Source organism: Littorina saxatilis, linkage group LG6 (assembly GCF_037325665.1).
Source record: "Littorina saxatilis isolate snail1 linkage group LG6, US_GU_Lsax_2.0, whole genome shotgun sequence".
Taxonomy (NCBI): domain Eukaryota; kingdom Metazoa; phylum Mollusca; class Gastropoda; order Littorinimorpha; family Littorinidae; genus Littorina; species Littorina saxatilis.
The window spans coordinates 45353534-45374988 of NC_090250.1; the positions used below are offsets into that span (position 1 = coordinate 45353534).

A 21455-nucleotide genomic window follows, 5' to 3' on the forward strand; every position below is an offset into this window, starting at 1 on the left:
CTCTATTCAACATGACCTCGTACTTACGCTAAAGCCCGTCTTCATCGTCTGATGTACCTACACAGTCAACCTCGGTCACAGTGTTGGCACAGCTCTCCCCTCTGCACTCTCCACAGCCAGACGTACACACGAGGCCGTGTTTTCGGCATGAACATCTTGCTGTTCGACACTCTGTCTTGCAATTGCATCGGATGACATCGAGTAGATCACCAGGAGCAGCAGCAATGTCAATGAGAATGGGAAGCATGGCGCCTTGAACAATCTCCCATCCCCAGTCCATCGGATCCAGGAGGAACTGTTCTTGATGCAAGTGCATCCATTCTTGCACCTGGAAGTATGTTCTCATGGAATGGAATTTAGCTGCTGCTGATGTAGGTGGGAGTTTGCAGGGCTGAAACGATGAGGTACATGTAGAGACTTTCTGCATGTACTTGATGTAGCGGAGGAAGTTCAAAGTGTCTCTTTCCTTCCCCCCATAGAGTTCTACAAAGGCCCTTTCTCCTGCTCCTATCAGCTCATCAGTGTGTAACCGAGTGCCGAAACACTACGATCACCTCGGGAGGCGAAGTGCAATCAAACAGGATTGAAAATGTTAGAGCTAATTTCTTAGCCCTATAAAAAATGTTATGCAAACCCGAAGGTTTCCATGAACATACAGACAATCGGAAACCACCAGACCCCATCACAAACAGAATTCTACAATACACCGGTGTTGACTTTTAAAGGCCAACAACTCGGGTGCAGAGTCTGCTGTGAAAGGAGCGGAAGCCTCCCCTGTCACAATCGCCCCCGTTTGAATGAACTTCGTCCCGAAGTTCCGAACCGGGGGACCACTGTCCATCCCAAGTTCGCAGAATGGGAACAGCACGAAAATGTTCAGTGGTCGTATTATGCCATTACCTGAACATATCATGCTGAGTCCCAGCCCTGCTCGCAAGCACCAGATGTAACCGAGTGCCGAAACACTACGATCACCTCGGGAGGCGAAGTGCAATCAAACAGGATTGAAAATGTTAGGGCTAATTTCTTAGCCTTATAAAAACTGTTATGCAAACCCGAAGGTTTCCATGAACATACAGACAATCGGAAACCACCAGACCCCATCACAAACAGAATTCTACAATACGCCGGTGTTGACTTTTAAAGGCCAACAACTCGGGTGCAGAGTCTGCTGTGAAAGGAGCGGTAGCCTCCCCTGTCACAAGTGTCTCTGCAAGGACTGGCGCTGAAGACATGGGCCTGCTGCACGAACACTGTTGACTGGGTCAATTTCGTTAAACACATTGGTTTTCCAATCCCGAATGGACTGCTAATTGTATCGCATCCACCAAAGGCGTGCGCAAACAGGATGTTCTCACAAACTTGAGATCCAAGAACAGTCTGGACTTTTCTGATGTCCCACACTTTTGCAGCTGATTTTGCTGTCGATGATCTCACTGATGTGAAGAAGACGGGGCAGTGATCTGGCGTAAGATGGTACAACAGAAGGATGAGCAGATCGGTGTCCTCGCCAACCAGAATCACGTTTCCCTTCCTTGCCAATTCCACAGAAGTCTTTACGACGAGCCTATCAGCAGTTGTGTGGACAGTGTCAAAGGCGTGCTGTGAAAAACGGGAACTAAGGAGGTTGATGAACCGCTGTTTGTTGTTTGGATTCGTCAGGAAGCGCTCCTTTGGTTCGCACAGGACCATGTCACCCTCAAAAGTGATGGCACATGCTGTATTGGCTCTGCTTGTTCTTCGCAAATGGGCTGCATTTTTGGTGGTAGGTCCGCAGCTGTATCCATCAAAAACAACAGTTCCTTTGCCAAAATGACGAATGAGAAAGACTGCGTAACTCTGAGTAAGCTGGTTGTATGTTGAACCACGGCACCAGGGCAGAAGGTGCAACAGCAAGCCACCATCGATGACATATGTTACATCATCAGGAATAACACCATTTACCTGCTTTGTTGAAGTCCAGATGTAAGTTGCCAGTGCAGCCTTGGTACCTTGTCTTGGCAGACCACCCGAATCAAACAGCGATGCTGGGACACTGCACATCTCAAAGGCAAAGGCGTCCTCAAGACATCCGTTGGTGTTCTTCACAGTTGTCACTAGTCTCTGGAACAACAGCATGGAGTGAACATGTACTAGATCATCGTGCAGATTGGACGACTTGGCTTTCAGAGCCATGGTTACAGCTTGATCCTTCTTTTTAAAGGTGAAATCCACAACATTATTTCCGATCATGCTGCTCAGAATCTTGTTTCCTACGCCTTTTGCTTGTTCTGCATTCACAGTAGCTTCAGCTTCTTTTCCGCTTGAAATGGATCGGAGGGCTGTATCCACAGTGAAAGGGTTCCTATCAAGCAGATATCTCAAGATCAGCTGAATGTCTGTGTGATCTCGCTTCTGCCTTGCCACGCTCAACTCTTTGTGCTGCGTTTGTTGCTCGCTAGAATGGAATGCAACGTCTGTGACAGACTGCATTGCGTCGGGGATTTCTGCACAGGCAGGCATACACAGTAGTAGGTGGGAGATCAATGCCATATGATTGCGCAGCATTCAGTTCAAATTTCCGTACCTCTGTGTAAGAACAGCTAAAGCCAAGGTGGCTGAGGGTATCGATCAGAAACCGTGAACCGAATGATCGGTGCATTTGCACGCCAAGTGCAAACTTCAATGGTGCAATAACAGTGCTTGGCCTACTGAGCTGAATGATTGCTTGTCCTATTGCACTGATATAATGTTAGGTAACCTTGAAAGAAATACATGTACATATCCACTAACAAATGCACAGATTAATACATAAACGCAACGTAAGTAGGTGAAGCTGAACATGGAAAAAAACTTATTACCTAACAGTCACATGCACGATCCACGTTGTTCTCAATGGACATCATTTCACAAGGCACATAGACAAAGACTGAATCTGCAATCGCCTAATAATCATTATAATGCGAGCAGTGAAATGCGCCCCTGGGAAACAAACAAATATATCTATACATAGATGAGACCAATAAACTGCTTACGCCATGCTGATTAAGCTATCGTGTGATGTTATTGAATAGTTTCCTTGGGTAGCTTGTGAAAAACTGTCGCTCCGAAAACTAAAATAAAATGTACGATATTTCGGACTCATCGCATGGTTTTTTCCCGGCCAACTCGATTAGATGTGTGCAGGCACACTGAAATGAATCAACTGCACCTAAAATGAATTTTATAGCAATTACTTCGCACACATCCAAACGCTTCCCAGCCTAAAACTACTGGACCGATCTTTATGAAATTTGAGTTCCCAGTGGGTATGATATCCTCAGATGTTTTTTTCATTTTTTTGATAAATGTCTTTGATGACGTCATATCCGGCTTTTCGTGAAAGTTGAGGCGGCACTGTCACGCTCTCATTTTTCAACCAAATTAATGGAAATTTTGGTCAAGTAATCTCCGTCAATTTCACTGCCTTTGCCATGAGCGGTGGACTGACGATGCTACGAGTATACGGTCTTGCTGCGTTGCATTGCGTTCAGTTTCATTCTGTGAGTTCGACAGCTACTTGACTAAATGTTGTATTTTCGCCTTACGCGACTTGTTTTTTTTTTAAACCAGTGTACACTTGTTTGTGTTTAACCAAAGAACAAAGGGTAGATTAAACACCGTTTTTTGTGAAGAAATTAATTCCTTAAAAAAAATAAAATCTGCACAGAAAGCAGCCAGGATTTTTTTTTTAAGTACGTGTCGAAGTAGAGGGATAGCCGGTTTCTCTTGTAAAAGCCTGGCCAGATACAGGGTGACCCCCCAAAAAAGAGTACCTTAACCAAACGTCATAAATTGAACAAAAATAGAGCAATCTTCATAAAATTTATTTACACACACAAGTAGCCTCTGCATGATTTGCACAGAAAAGTTTAGCGTTCTAGCTTGTCTTTCAGGAAAGTTATGCTCATTCTACAGAACATGCTCCAAATGGCCTCCGCGCCGCTGCAGGCAAACTTGAACTCGCCGCGCAAAGTTATCAATCACCCGCACACACTCCTGTTGCGAGATTCCGCGAATGGTTGTTGTGATGGCTCTCTTGAGTTCTGTGATTGTCTGTGGGTTGTTCCTGTAGACGTTGTCTTTCAGGAACCCCCAAAGATAGAAATCTGGGAGATTTAAATCCGGGGGAGGCCATTTGGAGCATGTTCTGTAGAATGAGCATAACTTTCCTGAAAGACAAGCTAGAACGCTAACATTTTCTGTGCAAATCATGCAGAGGCTACTTGTGTGTGTAAATAAATGTTTTGAAGATTGCTTTATTTTTGTTCAATTTATGACGTTTTGTTTGGGTACTCTTTTTTTGGGTCACCCTGTATGATATAGAGAGCAGAATCGTTTACACCGGAAGAACGGTGCCTTTTACCCTCTCTGTTAGTGGTTCGTAAGCAGTATAGTTACGTCCCTGGAACATGAAGTATTGTTTAATGAAGGGATCACAATTTTGAGTCAAAAAATAAATGATCACCATTAATCACGAGTTCTCTTCAGTAACAAAGACTGACACGTTCCTGCCACCTGCAAAGTTTTGATAACTTGCAATAGCTTCATCGAATCGGGGAAACTACCCGAATTCGAATTTCGGTCAGTCCGCTTGTGATTTGATCTTATCAAGCAAGTCAACAGGCAACGGGTCAAAGCTAGCTAGTTAATCAGTGGAATTGTGTTTTGGTCTTGTCAATGAAATCAACTATCAAGAAGTCAGGTTAGCCATTGTGTTTTTAACCGACCTTGGCGTGGACTTTCTGAGGGCGAAAGCCGATGGTTTAGCTAGCCTTTCGACCAAACTGCTCCTTTGTTTGTGTAGTACTTTAATTGAGAAAGTCGGGCACGGACAATAGGTTAATCTCCCTCTGCGAATACTTGTATTTCACAAAGACATGCAATGCACAAGAAATCAAACAAGCCTTTCACAAAGTGCAAGCTTCATGGTTCATGGAGAATATCAGCAAGTAAACTTTACTTTGTCATGTCTTTTTGATTGCTCTTTTCTTTATTTATTTATTTGGTGTTTAACGTCGTTTTCAACCGTTCAAGGTTATATCGCGACGGATGTTTTTGATTGTTGGCCTTGCGAGTGAAGCCAAAGGACAAGAAACCTTTGAGGCAAAGTCAACTGGGAATGGTGTTAGCTCTATCCCCTCAATCTGTCGACCCTCGTATTGATAAGGCCAACAAAAAGAAATAGTCTGTTTACGGTATCCCGACTGACCCTATTTTTTCGCGCGACCCTAGACATTTTTTTTGGCATTTGGGGAGGACAAAAAATAAAAAAAATATATATATATATATATGTATATATATAAAAATGTCTGTTTTTTTGGCAAAATAACTTAAAAATATGTTGGTTTTTTTTAAATAAAAAATAAAAAAATTCCGACCTACAGACCCTATTTTTTTTGCCTATGTTACCGTAAACAGACTTTGTTGTTGTTGTGCCTAACACAATCTTTGCGCACTTGACGGCATCACGTTTCGTGTAAGTCCACATCAGAGTCCACGAGAAGGACAATGAGATCATCGAATTGGTGGACAACAAGTCAGTTGAGAACGGGTCTCGTAATCTGTCGGCAGACATACAGGTGGCACGATCTTTGAGGTACGCCCGGCAGCACGACTTGCAGTAACCGAAGCCAACATCAGAACTGACTGAAAGGAAAGGCAGAGAGATAATCCCATTGGTATAAAACAGCCAAGTTGACAACGGCTTTAGATGGTCTCTTAATCAGTCGCCGCACGTGCTAGGGACATCACGCGTAGAAAGCAAAGCCTACAGCAGAACTAACAGGAAGGACAAAGCAGATAAACCATCTCATTCATAAGAAACAAGGGAGTTGACAGTAGATTTATCCTTGCCTCTTGATCAATCTATTTACCTTTTGATCAGTCCACGACCATTCAGCTACCACGATCTTTGTGCAAAGGACGCTATACCAAAGCCTACATAAGAACTGACAGAAAATACCGGTGAGATAATATTACTGTTCGAAAACAAGTTAGTTGACAAACGGTTTACCTTTTCCTTTGATTAGTGCACACACGTTATTCCAGGCCAGTCTTTGTGTAACAGACCACACCACGACTTGGAGAAATCAAAGCCTACATCAGAACTAACACGAAGGACAATACAGGGACACCTTCTCATTCAAAGTCATTTCTGGGAGTAGTTTTTGCTTCATTGATTTGTCACCTGTCCACTTAAAAACCATTGGGTCGTTGTACTTGTGTATGTCTTGTTTTGTTAAACTTTCAAACGTTCCAGTAGCTTACCATTATTGGTTTTTGATTCTTGATTTGGAATGTTAGCTGTCTATCTGTTTTTACATTAATAGTCAAGTTTTGACTAAATGTTTTAACATAGACGGGGAATCGAGACGAGGGTGGTGGTGGTGTGTATGTATGTGTGTGTGTGTCTGTCTGTCTGTGCGTGTGTGTGTCTGTGTGTGTGTGTGTGTGTGTGTGTGTGTGTGTGTGTGTGTCTATGTATGTGCGTGTAGAACGATTCCCAGAAAACGATTGGACCGATCTTCATGAAACTTCACATGGAAGTTCCTGGGTATGATATCCCTAGATGCTTTTATTTTATTTCGATAACTATTTTTGATGACGTCATATCCGGCTTTTAGTGAAAGTTGAGGCCGCACTGTCGCACCCTCCTTTTGTAACCAAATTGATTGATATTTTGGTCAAGCAATCTTCGACGACGTCCGGACTATGGGATGGCATTTCAGCTTGGAAGCTTAAACATTATTTAATTAGTTTGCTCGTTAAAATTGTCATTAAAATCAAATTTTCCGTTACAGATTAACAAATGATCGCATTGTATTCCTCATCTTCTCCTGAATTCAAAAATATATAGATATGTCATGTTTACTTTAAAAATGTGCTCAGAATGGAAGAAAATAGGTCCAGTAAGTACTTCGGTCGCATGTTTCGCGGAGACGAGAGTGATCCGCCTCGGTCTTCAGGTTAGCCGAGATTATCTGAAGCTAGTCTCGGCGATTACTGTTTTTTGGGGTTATTGATCTTTGTAGTTTTTTTAACGATTGACTAAATGGTGTTTTTTATCGCTTCACGCGACTTGTTTGATTTCATCTGATTCATAGGAAACAAATCAGTTGACAATAGATTTAACTTTGCCTTTTGGTCAAGCGAATTTACCCTTTGATCAGTCCACACAGCTTTATCTGGAGTAACATTCGGCATCAAGATTCTTAAAAACCCAAGCCTATATCAGAACGTACAGGAAAGAAACAACAGAGACATAATCTCATTGGCAGAAAACAGGTCAACGGAAAACGGCCTTAACTAGCCTTTTTATCAGTCGGCACCTTTTTGTTTAGCAACGGATGTCATCACAACTTGTAGAAATTAAAGCCTACATCAGAGCTTACAAGGGGAAAAACAACCCCAAAACACACATACACAAACAAAAGAGAAAATATCATTGTCAGAAAACAAGCCAGTGGACAAAAGAATGCATGTAACTTGTCTTTTGATCAGTCCGTGCCTGTCACGATCTTTGCGCAACAGACCTCACGTCTTGCCACCCAAGCCTACATCAGAGCTGAGCAAAGGTCAGAGAAGTCAAAAAAGTCATCTAATTGGTAAGAAAAGAAGTCAACAGCTAACGTGTTTGACTTTCATTTTGATCAACCCATTTCTCTTTTGATCGGTCCACGTCTGTTTAGCTCGCGCAAGCTTTGCGTAATATATAACCTCACGTCTCGCAACCCGAAACAACACCCAGGTTTTCTGCAAAGGCCGAAAGGTAATCTAATTGGCGGCAAAAAAGTCAATGGACTGCAGGTCTAGACTGGTTCTTTGATCGCCCGGCCTGTGTTTGATCCTCAAACACTTGTGCATGAGTATACAGTTCGCCGACTTCATATATATATACATGGCCTTGGAACATGCCGTTCTTTCTCTCTTTGCAGTTCTAGCTAGAAACTGGTTCAAGAGGGAGACACAGTTTGTCTGTCCAGCTTCTTTTGTTGGTGCGTTTGCTGTAACTCAAGTACCAAGCGCACCGCCTGCGTGACAATCATAATGACAGTTTTCAAAAGATCAATATTGCATGTACGAGTTACACATTTTTATTTCTTGCAGAAACTATAAGGCGCGGTAGTCACTGCGTAACCACCTGTAGCATATCTGAATATGTTCTTGTTTCTGTGTTCAACACAATTTGGTTACTCCTATTTGTGAAGTTATTCAACTGACTGGGGTTCGCAAACCACGCTACAATTATCACTCACACCCACGACATTCCGTTGTTTTGGCAAAACCAGGTACTCGGAATTTGAAGAATTCAGTACTAATTCAAGACAACAATCGGCGGATATGTTGTGATTGCGCGGAATTTCCGAAGCACGGTGATTAAATCACAGGGCCGTACCGGCCAATCTTTCTAATTGATCCATACATTTAAAAAACAAACAAACTTAGATGTAGTCCTATAAAAGCAAACCCGAAAAGAATGAGTGAAGGAGACCCAGGCTGAACCGACGATGTAGATAAGACCTTAAACAATCAACAACTAATCAGTTAAACGCGGAATCAAAGCTATCTGGAGTTCGGGGTGAGTATTTGGCAGCATTTCGTTCTTGTTTTTCTGTGGTTAAAAGAATGGTAAAATAACGATTCTGGCGTCTGACCTTTCAACATCTTCCACAGGTCGAGGTACTAACGTACATTTTTAGAAGTAAGAGATCTCCAGAAGGAGAACGTTGTATTGTCGTTGTAAGGTCGAAAGTACTAATAACCACGGTAGGCGTATGTATATTTTGATCAGTGTGTGTGTGTGTGTGTGTGTGTGCGTGTGCGTGCGTGCGTGCGTGCGTGCGTGCGTGCGTGTGTGTGTGTCTGTTTGTTTGTCTGTCTGTCTGTCTGTCTGTCTGTCTACTATGTCTGTCTATGTCTGTATCTGTTTGTCTTTTATCTTTTATTTTTGCCAATAATATTGCGGTTTGTCCAAACATAAATCTTCAGTAACCCATCAAGCTTACTTACTTTCTGCCCGTAATGCCGGTTGGCATGTTGGGCAGCAAACCCATCAAGCGTTTACTTCACAAAGGTTTATCGAACATATACACAAGGTGCGATAAAAGCCCTCAGTTCCAGAAATGTCACATTGCTCATTCAGACTTACACCGTATACGTCTTTAAACCTTGTGTTTCTGTCAGTGTCAATGTCCGCCGGGTTGTTGGTACTGGTCTGTTTTTCTATTTTGCTGTCTCTTTGTTGACGAAAAAGATCCCGGTAACGCTAGTGTTTGAATAAAACCGATTCAATGAATAGCATGAGAAATGTGCAACCTATAAAAATCAGGTCGCTGACTGCCTACAAATCTTTTCACTAACTAGGTGCAGTTGACGGTTTGTGTGTGTGTGTGTGTGCTTGGTTTTTTTTTCTCCCCCAAAAGCTCTGTGTACTGAACCTGCTCATGTGCCATAATCGGCGGTAATGCCTCGTAAGTGGACACATGCGGATAAAAAAGCGAGTGTTTATTCGCCGATAGATTGTGTGGGCCTGTCTAGGTCTGTGGCTAGTGTATTGTAGTGTGGGTCCGCCGGTGTAACACGACATTTTTACTCCACGAAAAATTTACTCCGGAGTAAATATTTCGTACGAAATTCTTACTCCGAGTACACTTTTCGCACGAGAAAAGAACTCCCCAAGGCACGAAAAAATTACTCCCTCCACGAAATTTTTACTCCCCATTTTTTTTACTTCCAGTAAAAATCTTGTACGCAAAAATGGGATGCGGGCGAAGGGATAATGCCAATAAGTGATCTCGCGCACACGAATATCGCGCTACTCTCCTTCCACCCCTCCCACCACCAAGACTAACAGGAGAAAAGGGAGTAAAAATTTCGTACACCTGGCATGGGAAGTTAAATTGCTCGTGTTGGGGTGAAGTAATTTATTCGTTATTTATTCGTCAGGGGAGTAACATTTTTGTACGAATTGTTAACTCGGAACTCACCTGTCTTGGAGAGTAATTTTCTCGTGCAATGGGGGAGTGCTTTTTTCGTAGAGGGAGTAACTTTTTCGTACGAAATGTTTACTCCGGAGTAAAAATCTCGTGGGAGTAATTTTCTCGTGTTACAGCGGGTCTTTTGTATTAGTGTAGCCTTTCTGTCTTTCGTTATGTTTGTGTGTCTGTGTTTCTCAATGTCTGTCGGTTTGTGCGTCTCTCTCTCTCTCTCTCTCTCTCTCTCTCTCTCTCTCTCTCTCTCTCTCTCTCTCTCTCTCTCTCTCTCTCTCTCTCTCTATGTATTTCTCTTTCTGTGTTTATGTCTCTGTCTCTCTGTCTCTGCACGGTCAGTCTGTACGTCTGTGTGTGTGTGTGTGTGTGTGTGTGTGTGTGTGTGTGTGTGTGTGTGTGTGTGTGTGTGTGTTTGTCTGTCAGTCCGTCTCTGTCACTGTCTCTGTCTCTCTGTCATTGTCTCTCCGTCTATGCCTCAGTCGCTGTCACTGTCTCTGTCTGTCTCTGTCTGTCTCTGTCTCTGTCTCTGTCTCTGTCTCTGTCTCTGTCTCTCTCTCTCTGTTCGTTTTGTACTGAGTCAGTTCAACCCTTTATGATTCACACTGTGCTTTGTGCATGTGTGAAAGCACGGCGGGTTTCCCTTACCCCGATCCTTTTTATTTCGACGGACCAGAGTTCCCCCCATTTTAACCGCATGATAGGCCTAGTTGTGTAAACGGGTTTGCCTGAGAGGTTTGTTAGACCGTTTTTTTTTTGTGCGTGTGCGATTGAGACATCGGTTGACGTGGGAACAGCTAAGGCGACGGTGCCGTGAGAATACCTGAGACGTTGGAAAAGGTACGGTAACATTTTGAACACAACATCTTTCTGTTGATTAAGCTACCTCCAGTCGAGTGCAATACGTTATGATTACTTTGTTATTTCTGAGTACGAAGTCTGGTTTGCCGTGAAATCGTGGTTTTGACAGAAAGTAGCAAAGGTGGGGCAGATAGTACAGGAATCCACAATCAGTCACATCAAAATGTATGCTTTGATAAGATGATTGAACTATCGATTCAAGTTGGGTGCGGTACACCGTCGCGTTGTTATCTCGCTGACTGGGGCGACGTTTTCGGTGAAATCGTAGTTTCTGGTGTCAACTCTAAACGTATATAGGCTAACGATGAGATTGAAATCCACGTTGTGATATATTATTTTGCTGGTTGTGCGGGTTGAAATCTTGTGCTAAACTAGCTGTCGCTTCATTATCTCTGATCACGCCGTCGGTGTTCGCTTTTTGAGAAATCGTAATTTCTGAATATAGAGGTCAGAGATTATGAAAGATTGGGCAGATGCTTCCTGCACAAGTACGAATACCTTGATAATGATATTTTTTTGTCAAGTGCTATGCGATAACAATCGTCGAAACCGCAAGATTGTTAAGAAATTGCCGCTCGGGCGAATGCACTTGTTTGTTTTTTCCAGGTCAGGGATTGAAATGGCGTATGATTGCTTAAAATACGCATTATATGCTTGAGTATGTAATCATCCATGCATTATTCTTGTCATGATTAAAATTGAATAAAGTTTTGTTTAAACCAAATGGCGTAATCAAAATGGGGTATAACGTAACGAATTGAAAGATTAGCACTGAGTCAGTGTATGCTGTCATCAAGGACAGTTACCAGTGGCTTTCATGCCATGTGGCGGATGTATTTTGTTTTGTTTTGTTATAGTTCATGAGTATCTGTGAACTGGTTCGTCAAGGGGTAGACTGATTAGGACTGTGTCATAAAGTTTGACACTGGTTATCTGACTGTTTTGGACACAGTAGACTGAACGCTGTGAGAGCAGTTCTACTATCCATTTGTCTCCAGACTATTTGCTACTTGTAGACGCTTTTCGAAGCGTTCAACCTGAGCATTCCAGTTTATATCATTTCGGTTTATTTTTTGCCTGTGTGTGTGTGTGTGTGTGTGTGTGTGTGTGTGTGTGTGTGTGTGTGTGTGTGTGTGTGTGTGTCTGTCTGTCTGTCTGTCTGTCTGTCTGTCTGTCTCTCTGTGCGTGTGTGTGTGTGTGTGTGTAAAGCGATTCAGACTAAACTACTGGACCGATCGTTATGAAATTTGACATGAGAGTTCCTGGGAATGATATCCCCGGACATTTTTTTTCTTTTTTTTTCGATAAATACCTTTGATGACGTCATATCCGGCTTTTTGTAAAAGTTGAGGCGGCATTGTCACACCCTCATTTTTCAATCAAATTGATTGAAATTTTGGCCAAGCAATCTTCGACAAAGGCCGGAATTTGGTATTGCATTTCAGCTTGGTGGCTTAAAAACTAATGAATGATTTTGGTCATTAAAAATCGGAAACTTGTAATTAATTTTTTATTTTGTATTAAACGATCCAAAAATAATTTAAATCTTATTCTGCGTCATTTTCTGATTCCAAAAACATATAGATATGATATGTTTGGATTAAAAACAAACTCAGTAAGCTAAAAAGAATAGACATACAGAAAAGCGTGTTATCCTGCTCAGCGCGACCACTACCGCACTATTCTGCATGGTTTGTCGATTTCACCGCCTTTACCACGAGCGGTGGACTGACAAAACTACGAGTATGTGGTCTACTTTGAAATTGACACGGCCTCCCCTTTTCTCCACGACCCTCCTCCATTCCCTCCATCCCCCCGTCCCCTTCTCATTTAACCCAAGTAGGATATCCCCTGTCCTGAACAACCCTGGATGCTTAATTCTGCCCCCACGCCGCCACCCCCACCACTCCCACCATGCCTACAAAAACACACACACAACAAAAGCATTGTCCTAAACAAAGAATAAAATGCCCTTTTACTGCAATGCTTTTTCTGTTGGTTTCGATGACAGTCCCAGTTGACAACAGACACAACAACATTCTTCCGCTGCTACAACAAAACGCTTTTTCCTTCCTACACGTACCCCCCCCCCCCCACCCCCGACCCCTTACCATACCCTTCCCCACGACCCCACCCCAGTGAAAAGTGCCACAGAGGTCACTTTTGAAAACTTTTCCAGTGCTTTTTTCACACGCATTTTAGCAGGTGCAGCCAAAGAGCACTCATGCATAAAGGAAAGGATCGAACCGTTTTGCACTGATTTCTTGGGTCCGTTGTTCGATGGTGTACACAATTTGTGCTTCTTTTGTAAATCCGCCATAAACCGAGTTGTTTACTCAGTTCTGGCGCTTCTGTTTGGGACAAAAAGCTAGAGAGATCAAAGTTTGCTTTTCTTCCGCTGCTTTGAATTCTAGTTCCATTTGCATTTGAACAGAACAAAGTTAAAGGTGAGGTGAACTCTCGTGCCGTGTGACTTTGGAATCAGTTTCGCGGAGAGCAAACTATGATTGGAATCACTGGGTCAGGAAAGAGTGTGTGTGTGTGGGGGGGGGGGGGGGGGGGAGGGGTACAAGTGGGGTTTGGAGAGTGGGGCAGAGACAGGAACGCGGGAGGAAGTGGGATTGAGGATTTGTATGCATGTCTATGGGGCATGTTAACGGGAGTGGTTATAGGCGGTTCAGTCGAATTTTGATTCATGCTATCACTCGAATTGTCGTCAGTCCTGCTTTTTTTGACGTGCTTGTGGACATTGCATACTGACTCATATAATTATTCTCTTTGCGTCATCGATTTTGATTTTGGTCGTTGTCATTTATTCGCGTAACCTGCAGTTAAATTCATAGGGTAGAGTAGTCTGCCACCTGCTCAGACATTTGGTACACTAAGGTAAATCTTTTTACATTAATGTTCACAGTCACTGTTTCTGTCTTCGTCTGTTCATCTTCGCACCAGACTTTGCTTTATCTGCAGGTCATAGGCTGAACAAAAGTTGAAGTACAAAAAGCAAATCTTTCGGTTGTTGTTTGGACAGTTACCTTGCTAGTCCATGGAGGAAAATAGAACCATAAATCCTCAAGGACCTTGAACGGTTGAAAACGACGTTAAACACCAAATAAATAAAGAAAGAAATCCCCAAGGGTTACTTCAGCATATACAAGTCCCTCTTATTTAGACATGTTTCATGATTTTATTGTGAAGCTCACTCATCTGTTTGCACCGTGCTGTTGGTATGTTCCCTCTGTGTGTGACTTTGTTCCATCTTCGGGTGGACATCCTAGGACAGTTACCTTGCTCGTCCATGAAGGAAAATAGAACGATAAATCCTCGAAGGGTTACTTCAGCATAATACAATGTCAGGATGTTATTGTGAAGCTCACTCATCTGTTTGCACCGTGCTGTTGGCAAGTTCCCTCTGTGTGTGATATTTCTTCTATCTTCGGGTGGTGTCGTGTCTTTGTTTGCAGCAAACTAACAGCTCAGAACCGCTTTTCTCGGCAATATAATTATTTGTTTCAGGTACTACCATCAAGCTGCGTTTTCGCCACTCATCCTTCGCTTGCTCATGTCTGATTTTCGGACACGATCTTTCGATGTTGTTGCATCTTAGTTAGCAGCAAACCTAACCGCTGTTTTCTTATAGATATTTTAACAATAACAATAACAATTGCTACAAAAACATTGAAATATTACGTTAAAATGGATTTTTCTTGTTGACTATTGTCTATCTATCATTAAAGCAGCGTTTCCTACTTTACCATTTCTTTTACCAATGTGATTCCAGACACAATGCTTTCCCGGTGGTGCCGCATCTTCTACCGCGCGAGGTCACGGTACCAGAGACGCCGCCTGCTGCTGTGGCTGTTGATGGTGGGGATGCTGGTGTGCCTGATGCACTACAACCAGCAGGGCCTGCAGGTGCTCTCACAGCTCTCCAGCGATCAGGGCCTCAACGACTACCAGGCCGGGCCCATTCACGAACAGGTGGGTAGATCACATTGCCTTCAAAGTCTGATTGCCTGAATACTGTCTACACAACTAAAGGATGTCCTTGATTGAACCCGAAGTCTACTTCGCGATGTCTTTTTTTTTACCGACAAATCAGTGCCAAAGTTTCGCACATTCAGCTTCATGAAGTAGACTCAGGGAAGTCGACCTCGTCCAATTAATTTGATGCTTTTTACAACCAAATTAGGTAAAGATTCTTGACGTGCTCATGGGTCTCTAAACGTATTAGGGACACTAACTGGTGTTACGCTAAGAAACAGGAAAAACAAACATTGAAGGGGTACCCCTTTTAAAGCCCACCAAAGACTTGAGAGTCAGGCCTTGAAGGAATGAGAGTCTTAGGATGCCGGTATAGTTACGCGCATATTACCAACAGAAAACCCCAGAGATAGCAGATTTTAACGGATGATGCTGTAAGTCGGGAGGAAGGAAGCTGGAGGGGTGGGGTGGATGTGTGTGGGGGGGGGGGGGGAGTATGGATGTACTTGTTTTTAGTTTCGGAAGACACTATACGAGAACAGTGTGCCCGTATAATCAATGGAACAAAGTGTTTGTTACAAACTAAGTATGTGGGACTGTACTTTAAGCAAAACAAAACAAAATTGGCCAATGTCGGAAAAAGCTTTAACAGTTTACCTTTACGTCTTTGTGTCTTGGTACTTTCCCTGTCTCTGTATAACCTTGAATTCTTTCCGCAGGATGACATGAACCAACAAGTTGGAGGCCGACAGCCGCAGGCGTTGAGACAGGACGTGGTGAAGGAGGTCCACCGGGCTATCAACAGTGATAACATGGACAAGGACGAGGATGACAAATCGGACCTCAGATCAGACCTGGCGCCGGCGACCTTACACTTCTTATGGTGCGGTCGCCGGCATTTCGAGTTCCGGCACTACATGGCCATGAAGCGAGCCGACAAGCTCATCCGCCCGGACAAGATCTTCTTCCACTACGAGGCCCTCCCGGTGCTGGACGAAGAGGGTTACTTCTTGTGGTTCAACAGGACCTTGGCTGAGGTCGACAACGTTCTTCTCCGCCCTTTCAACTACACCAAGTGCCCGGCAGAGGGCGCGGAACGCTTCATCGCCGTGCTGGACCTCCTCGAGAAGTTCGGAGGCATCTACGTTCCGGAGGACGCCATCCTGGTCGATTTCCCCGTGCATCTCCGTAGCAGCCACCTGGTGCCAGGCGTGAAGCCAATCAACGAGACGCATTTCCTGGACGGGCTGATCGCCGGGAGGAAGGGAGCATTCACCAAACCAACGAACGCCCAGGAGCTACTGGTCGTCCTGATGAACAAGGAAGGCGTCAACAGCGGCATCAAGCCGTGTGGCTCTATACACCATTACAACGTGGAGGAGGAGGGCGACTGTATATGTGTCAAGGTTAGTTAACATTGACATTATTAAATACCAAAAAATACTGTACTCATGTGTGAACGAAGAATACGGAATGAATAACAGCAGTTTTAGTTTTTTGTTTTTCTTTTCATTTATCGCTCTTGCGCTGTCACCTTTGTTCTTCTTTCATTAATATTAAATGTAAGAAATTATATATACGTCTCTTTGTTTATCAGATATTAGTTGATATAGCTTTTTTGTTTTGCTTCGCTTTAACTGCTTCTTGTTTTGTTGTATCTCCTCTTATCCTCTCTTCTTTAGAACTCTATGGGGATGAGACATATCTTTTTTTCCATAAGTCAATGAGAATCGGGTCATTGTTGTGATTGATCATCAGGTAGTATTACAACAGCTTTGTGTTGAATGTCTGCGTGCGAGAGCGCAAGGGTGTGTGTGTGTGTGAGTGTGTGTGTATGTGTGTGTGTTTGTGTGTGTGGGGGAGTGTGTGTGTGTGTGTGCGCGCGTGCGTGCGTGAGTACGTGTGTGTGTGTGTGCGTGCATATGTGTGTATGTGTGTGTGTGTGTGTGTGTGTGTGTGTGTGTGTGTGTGTGTGTGTGTGTGTGTGTGTGTGTGTGTGTGTGTGTGTGTGTGTGTGTGTGTGTGTTTGTATCTTTTCCTCCATGCCTGCCGGCTATTTGTCTGTCGATCTGTCTGTCTCTCGCTGTTGATCTGAGTCTCCGCCTGTGTATATTTCCCCTTAAACCTTTACAATCATCACAGCTCATTATCAATTTTCTTTCTCTTTATTTCAGGTGACAAGCAACATCTACCCCAAGGACATTCTCGACGCAACCACCCGTTTCGCTACCCTGGCGCGTGTGGCTGCATACGGCAAGACTCAGATTGAACCAGAACAAAGCGTCAGAAACCCCATTCCCAGAATTGCGCACTACGTGTGTATAGAGTGCGAGGTTCGCTTCATCACCTTCCTCAGTATGCGCAGCGCAGTCAACGTGGCGGGTCTCAGTAAGGTTGGTACATTTAACGACATTATAAAATTCAATGTATATAATTAAAAAAAAACAGCAACCATACAATTTCGACTGCATTAGTATATAATACCTTATTATATATTACCTTGTTCACTGTGAATTCTGATTACTTTTCTCGTAATGCATGTTAAGTTTGTTTCGTCAATGAGGTTACACCTAAAGTGTCCCTCCCAAAACACACACGCAGACACAGACACTCTCTCTCTCTCTCCCATCCCCTCTTTTGGGTTTTGATCCGACAGCCGTGGGAGGTTAGTTTCAAACACAAAGCCCTCAAACAATTGACAAGCTACTAGGTGTCCATAACACGCAGTTTGCAACTGGTGTCCAATGGCGAATCAGCAAAAGTGTCCGATTGTGAAACAGCAGGACTCCAATTGGACAAAGCGTTAGACCAGATCGAAATAGCCATGTTCCTAGTTTGCGCCCTCTTTTGAAGTGACCTTGTCCGGTTGTCTTCTTGGCTCATTGGCTCGAAGTCTATGGGCTATTAATATCGCACTTAGCAAACCGGTTCTCTTCTTTCTTATGGCTTTATTCGGCCATTAGGGATGCTCACTAGGATGGTCTTTTATTTTCTGACCACTTACATGTCCAAGTCACATTCGCTTCAAGTCATTTTGGTGTTTTTACTCTCTGCCGTTCTTTGAGAGTTTTATTCCCAGACGACAATTGAATATGGTTGTTTATACATTTTTATATTCTACCGTAATGTAAAACACAACCGTCGAAAAATTACAATTTCAACATAGTTTTGTTTCTGTTAAAACATTGAGGCGCGTTGAATGGAAGTCTTCTGGACTGCTTTGGTTTCTGCCGATGAAGAAGATGTCATCTCTGCTTTTGTGTGTGTATTAAATCGTACATTCGCAGACTTCTAAATTATGTGAAGTGTTATAGAAAGCTCTGTTCTTTCTTTAAATTAACGTTGGCTCTGCGATAAATAAGTGATTAAAATACCACCTTATCAGTCTTTAGTTCAAATTCTACTTTGTCACCTCTTTAACTAACCCTAGGTCTCGTAGTCAATAATCCCGGGTGTGGTGTTACTGGCTGTGTACACAAAACCGGAAGACTGTTTATAGCTTTTCTGGGCGAGAGAGTTAATAGGACAGATTGGCATAGTTCCAGTCCAGTGCGTTTTGTTCATGTATTAAACTAATAAAGAAGGGACCCACTCGAGTGACTTTGAATCTCCCGGGTTGCTTTGATGAATTATTTTGACAGTTCGGTTTACTGGCTTGTTTTATACTTGACTTTTGTTCAGTTCAATTGTGTGGGCTTCCGATAATCAACTATCATTACCAGAAGGGGGTTAATGGGATATTAATGTTGTCGGCCATACAAGTTAGACTCTATTTTTATTTCTGTTACCCTCCTGTGCAGAAAAAAAGTAGATGGAGATAACTCTTGGTAGCCTTGCCGTTGCGTGGCCGAATTATTGTGCGTACACCTAACCTGTTTCCTGCATTAACATTCGAATAAAATTGTAAAAAAAATCGGTTGGCCAAACACTATAATTAAATCCACGCTCTACGGCCTACAGATTCGGTCTTACTTGTTCACAATTGCAGCAATCCTTGATGGGGTTGAAGCTTCATAAAGGCCCAGATTATTTGCAGTTCACAGCTATCCCACATATCAAACGAATGCAGTTATAAGGCGTGTGTATGAGGTGGAGGGGCTTCCCAATTGAGGGAGGGTTATAGTGGCTGAAACATATTCTGTTGAGGCCTAGCATTTGAAAGCGGTGTTTTGATTCTCTCAAAAAGGAAAAACGAAACTGGAGGTACCTTTGCAGGGTAGCGATTCCGGGTCCCGGGAAACTCCACTCAGATCCGCGCCAAATGTATGGCTTTGGGCCCAAATCGTTAACGGTCACAGCTAGCCTTTATTACACCCCCGGTATAGGGGTGTGTATAGGTTTCGGTCGATGTGTTTGTGTGTTTGTGTTTGTGTGTTTGTGTTCGCATATAGATCTCAAGAATGAACGGACCGATCGTCACCAAACTTGGTGAACAGGTTCTATACATTCCTGAGACGGTCCTTACAAAAATTGGGACCAGTCAAACACACGGTTAGGGAGTTATTGGTGGATTAAAATTCTACAAGGACTTATAGAGGGACATATTCATGGTCAAAGGGAAATAACCTTCTCAGTTGGTGGCAGTGAGAATGGTTATTTCCCTTTGACCAACGGGGGTGTTTTTCCTACCTCGGAGGAATTTCTTGTTATATATAATTTCATGAAATTATATATTAGGTCTTACTTCACTAAAGTGAAGTCAACTTTGGGCGTAATTAAGGAAGGCCTTAACATAGACTTCACGAAGTCGACTTCGCCCAAATAATAAAAGTAACACAGAGAGTGTCTTCTCTTCTTTTCTGGGGTATTGTTTAGTTATGTAATAGCTGGTCTCTCTCGCGTATGTAGGATAAAGTACGTATCATCTCTTCAGAAGTCAATCACCTTGCGTCTGCACTGCAACCAAATACATGTATCACAGAGATGTCTTCTCTTCCCCTCAGGCGTAACGCGTTTAGTTATGTCAAGGCTAGTCTCCCTCACGTATGTAGGATAAAGTATCATCTCTTCAGAAGTCAATCACCTCGCGTCTGCACTGCAACCAAATACATGTATCACAGAGATGTCTTCTCTTCCCCTCAGGCGTAAAGCGTTTAGTTATGTCAAGGCTAGTCTCCCTCACGTATGTAGGATAAAGTATCATCTTTCACAAGTCAATCACCTCGCGGCTGCACTGGAAACAAATACATGTATCACAGAGAGTGTCTTCACGGAGTCTACTTCGCCCAATGAATACATGTATCACAGAGAGTGTTTTCTCTCCCCCCATCCCCCCAGGTGTATGGTTTAGTTATGTAATGGCTGTTTCTCTCCCACGTATGAAGGATAAATACGTACATGTATGACACAGAGTGTCTTCTCTTCCTTCCAGGTGTATCTGCACGGTGTGCGCGAGCCGCGTGGCAAGTGGTGGGAGAAGCTGAAGCAGGACAGCCGCTTTGTGTACGTGCACCGCGAGTACCCCGAGACCGTGTACGACCGCGCCATCCTTACCCACCAGCTGGCCGTGGCCATCATGCGCATCTCCATACTCCTCAAGTACGGTGGCGTCTACTGCGACCCCAACGTGCTGTGGACCCGCCAGATCCCAGAAGAGTTGTTCGGCTACACGGCCGTGGCCTCCCCGGACTGGCACCTGTACGGCAGTTGGCCCGACTCCGTCAACCACGCCGTGCTGATGGCCAAGAAAAACTGCCCGTACCTGCTGAAGCTGCGCGGCGTGCTGCACAAGTACCGGCAGAACCAGTTCTGGTTCAACGACCACTTCATGGCCTACAAGATCGTGGAGACGCACCCCGAGATCATCCGCCTGGACCGCAAGCTGCAGGTCAAGTGCCTCAACCACAACTGCCACCCCACGTGGCAGCCTAATTACCAGTCCGGGCTGACCCAGAACCGGCCGGGCGGGCCGTTTAACTGGCGCAACGACACCTACAGCATACACTGGACCGACACCTTCCCCGAGTTGGACCTGGACATGGTCAAGTACACCAGCGGCATGATCGTGGAAGTCTCCAGACACATTCTGCAGACCTCTGGCATCGTCGTGCAAGAGCTGCGGTGATGACGGCCTCCGCCCTCGGATGCTGGGTTTCTCCGTTGATCAAACTGTAAGTGCTTTTTTTGTGTAAGATTGAACAAAAAATATGTGAAGAAAAGAATGTGAAGAAAAGATAGAAAAACAAAACAAAACTAACACCAAAACAAAACCAAAAACCTAAACAAAACCTAAAACTAAAACAAAACAAAAAAACCCCCACCCAACAAACCATCTAAAACAACATACAAACCCAAAACAAAATAAATCAAAACAAACAGGAAATGAAAAAGAAAAAAAAAGGCAAAAATAGAAATGAAGAAAAAACCTTGAATCTCTCCATTGACAAAAACTGTGAGTGTGCATTATTTGAGTCAGAATAATGATCTAGGTAATGAATCATGTGGAATAGGAACGCTAAAAATATATGAATGTGGCCTCAATTTGTAATTGAGTAAATTCTAGGTGTTCAGAGAGAGCGAGAATGGCAGGGAGTTAAGTGTGCATGGCTCGCGAGCGGGCAAACACTGTATCAGCCACTTTAATAAGATATGTGATAATAATAA

At 43.5% G+C, this 21455-nt stretch overlaps 1 protein-coding gene across 6 annotated transcripts in view; it reads left to right on the forward strand.

Annotated features, from left to right (window-relative positions):
• LOC138969338 (uncharacterized) overlaps positions 1-21455 on the forward strand; it is a 50201-nt gene extending 28746 nt beyond the window's left edge. For 3 of the 6 annotated variants that reach the window (XM_070342112.1, XM_070342111.1, XM_070342113.1), the window contains exons 2-5: positions 14650-14849; positions 15572-16258; positions 17027-17245; positions 20224-21455. In XM_070342112.1, coding sequence (XP_070198213.1) covers positions 14655-14849; positions 15572-16258; positions 17027-17245; positions 20224-20916 — 1794 coding nt within the window. In that variant the 5' untranslated portion in view covers positions 14650-14654 and the 3' untranslated portion in view covers positions 20917-21455. Of the gene's footprint in view, positions 1-10701; positions 10848-13594; positions 13755-14649; positions 14850-15571; positions 16259-17026; positions 17246-20223 lie in introns of those variants that run through there. The other 3 variants (XM_070342109.1, XM_070342110.1, XM_070342108.1) reach the window with 3 other exon arrangements.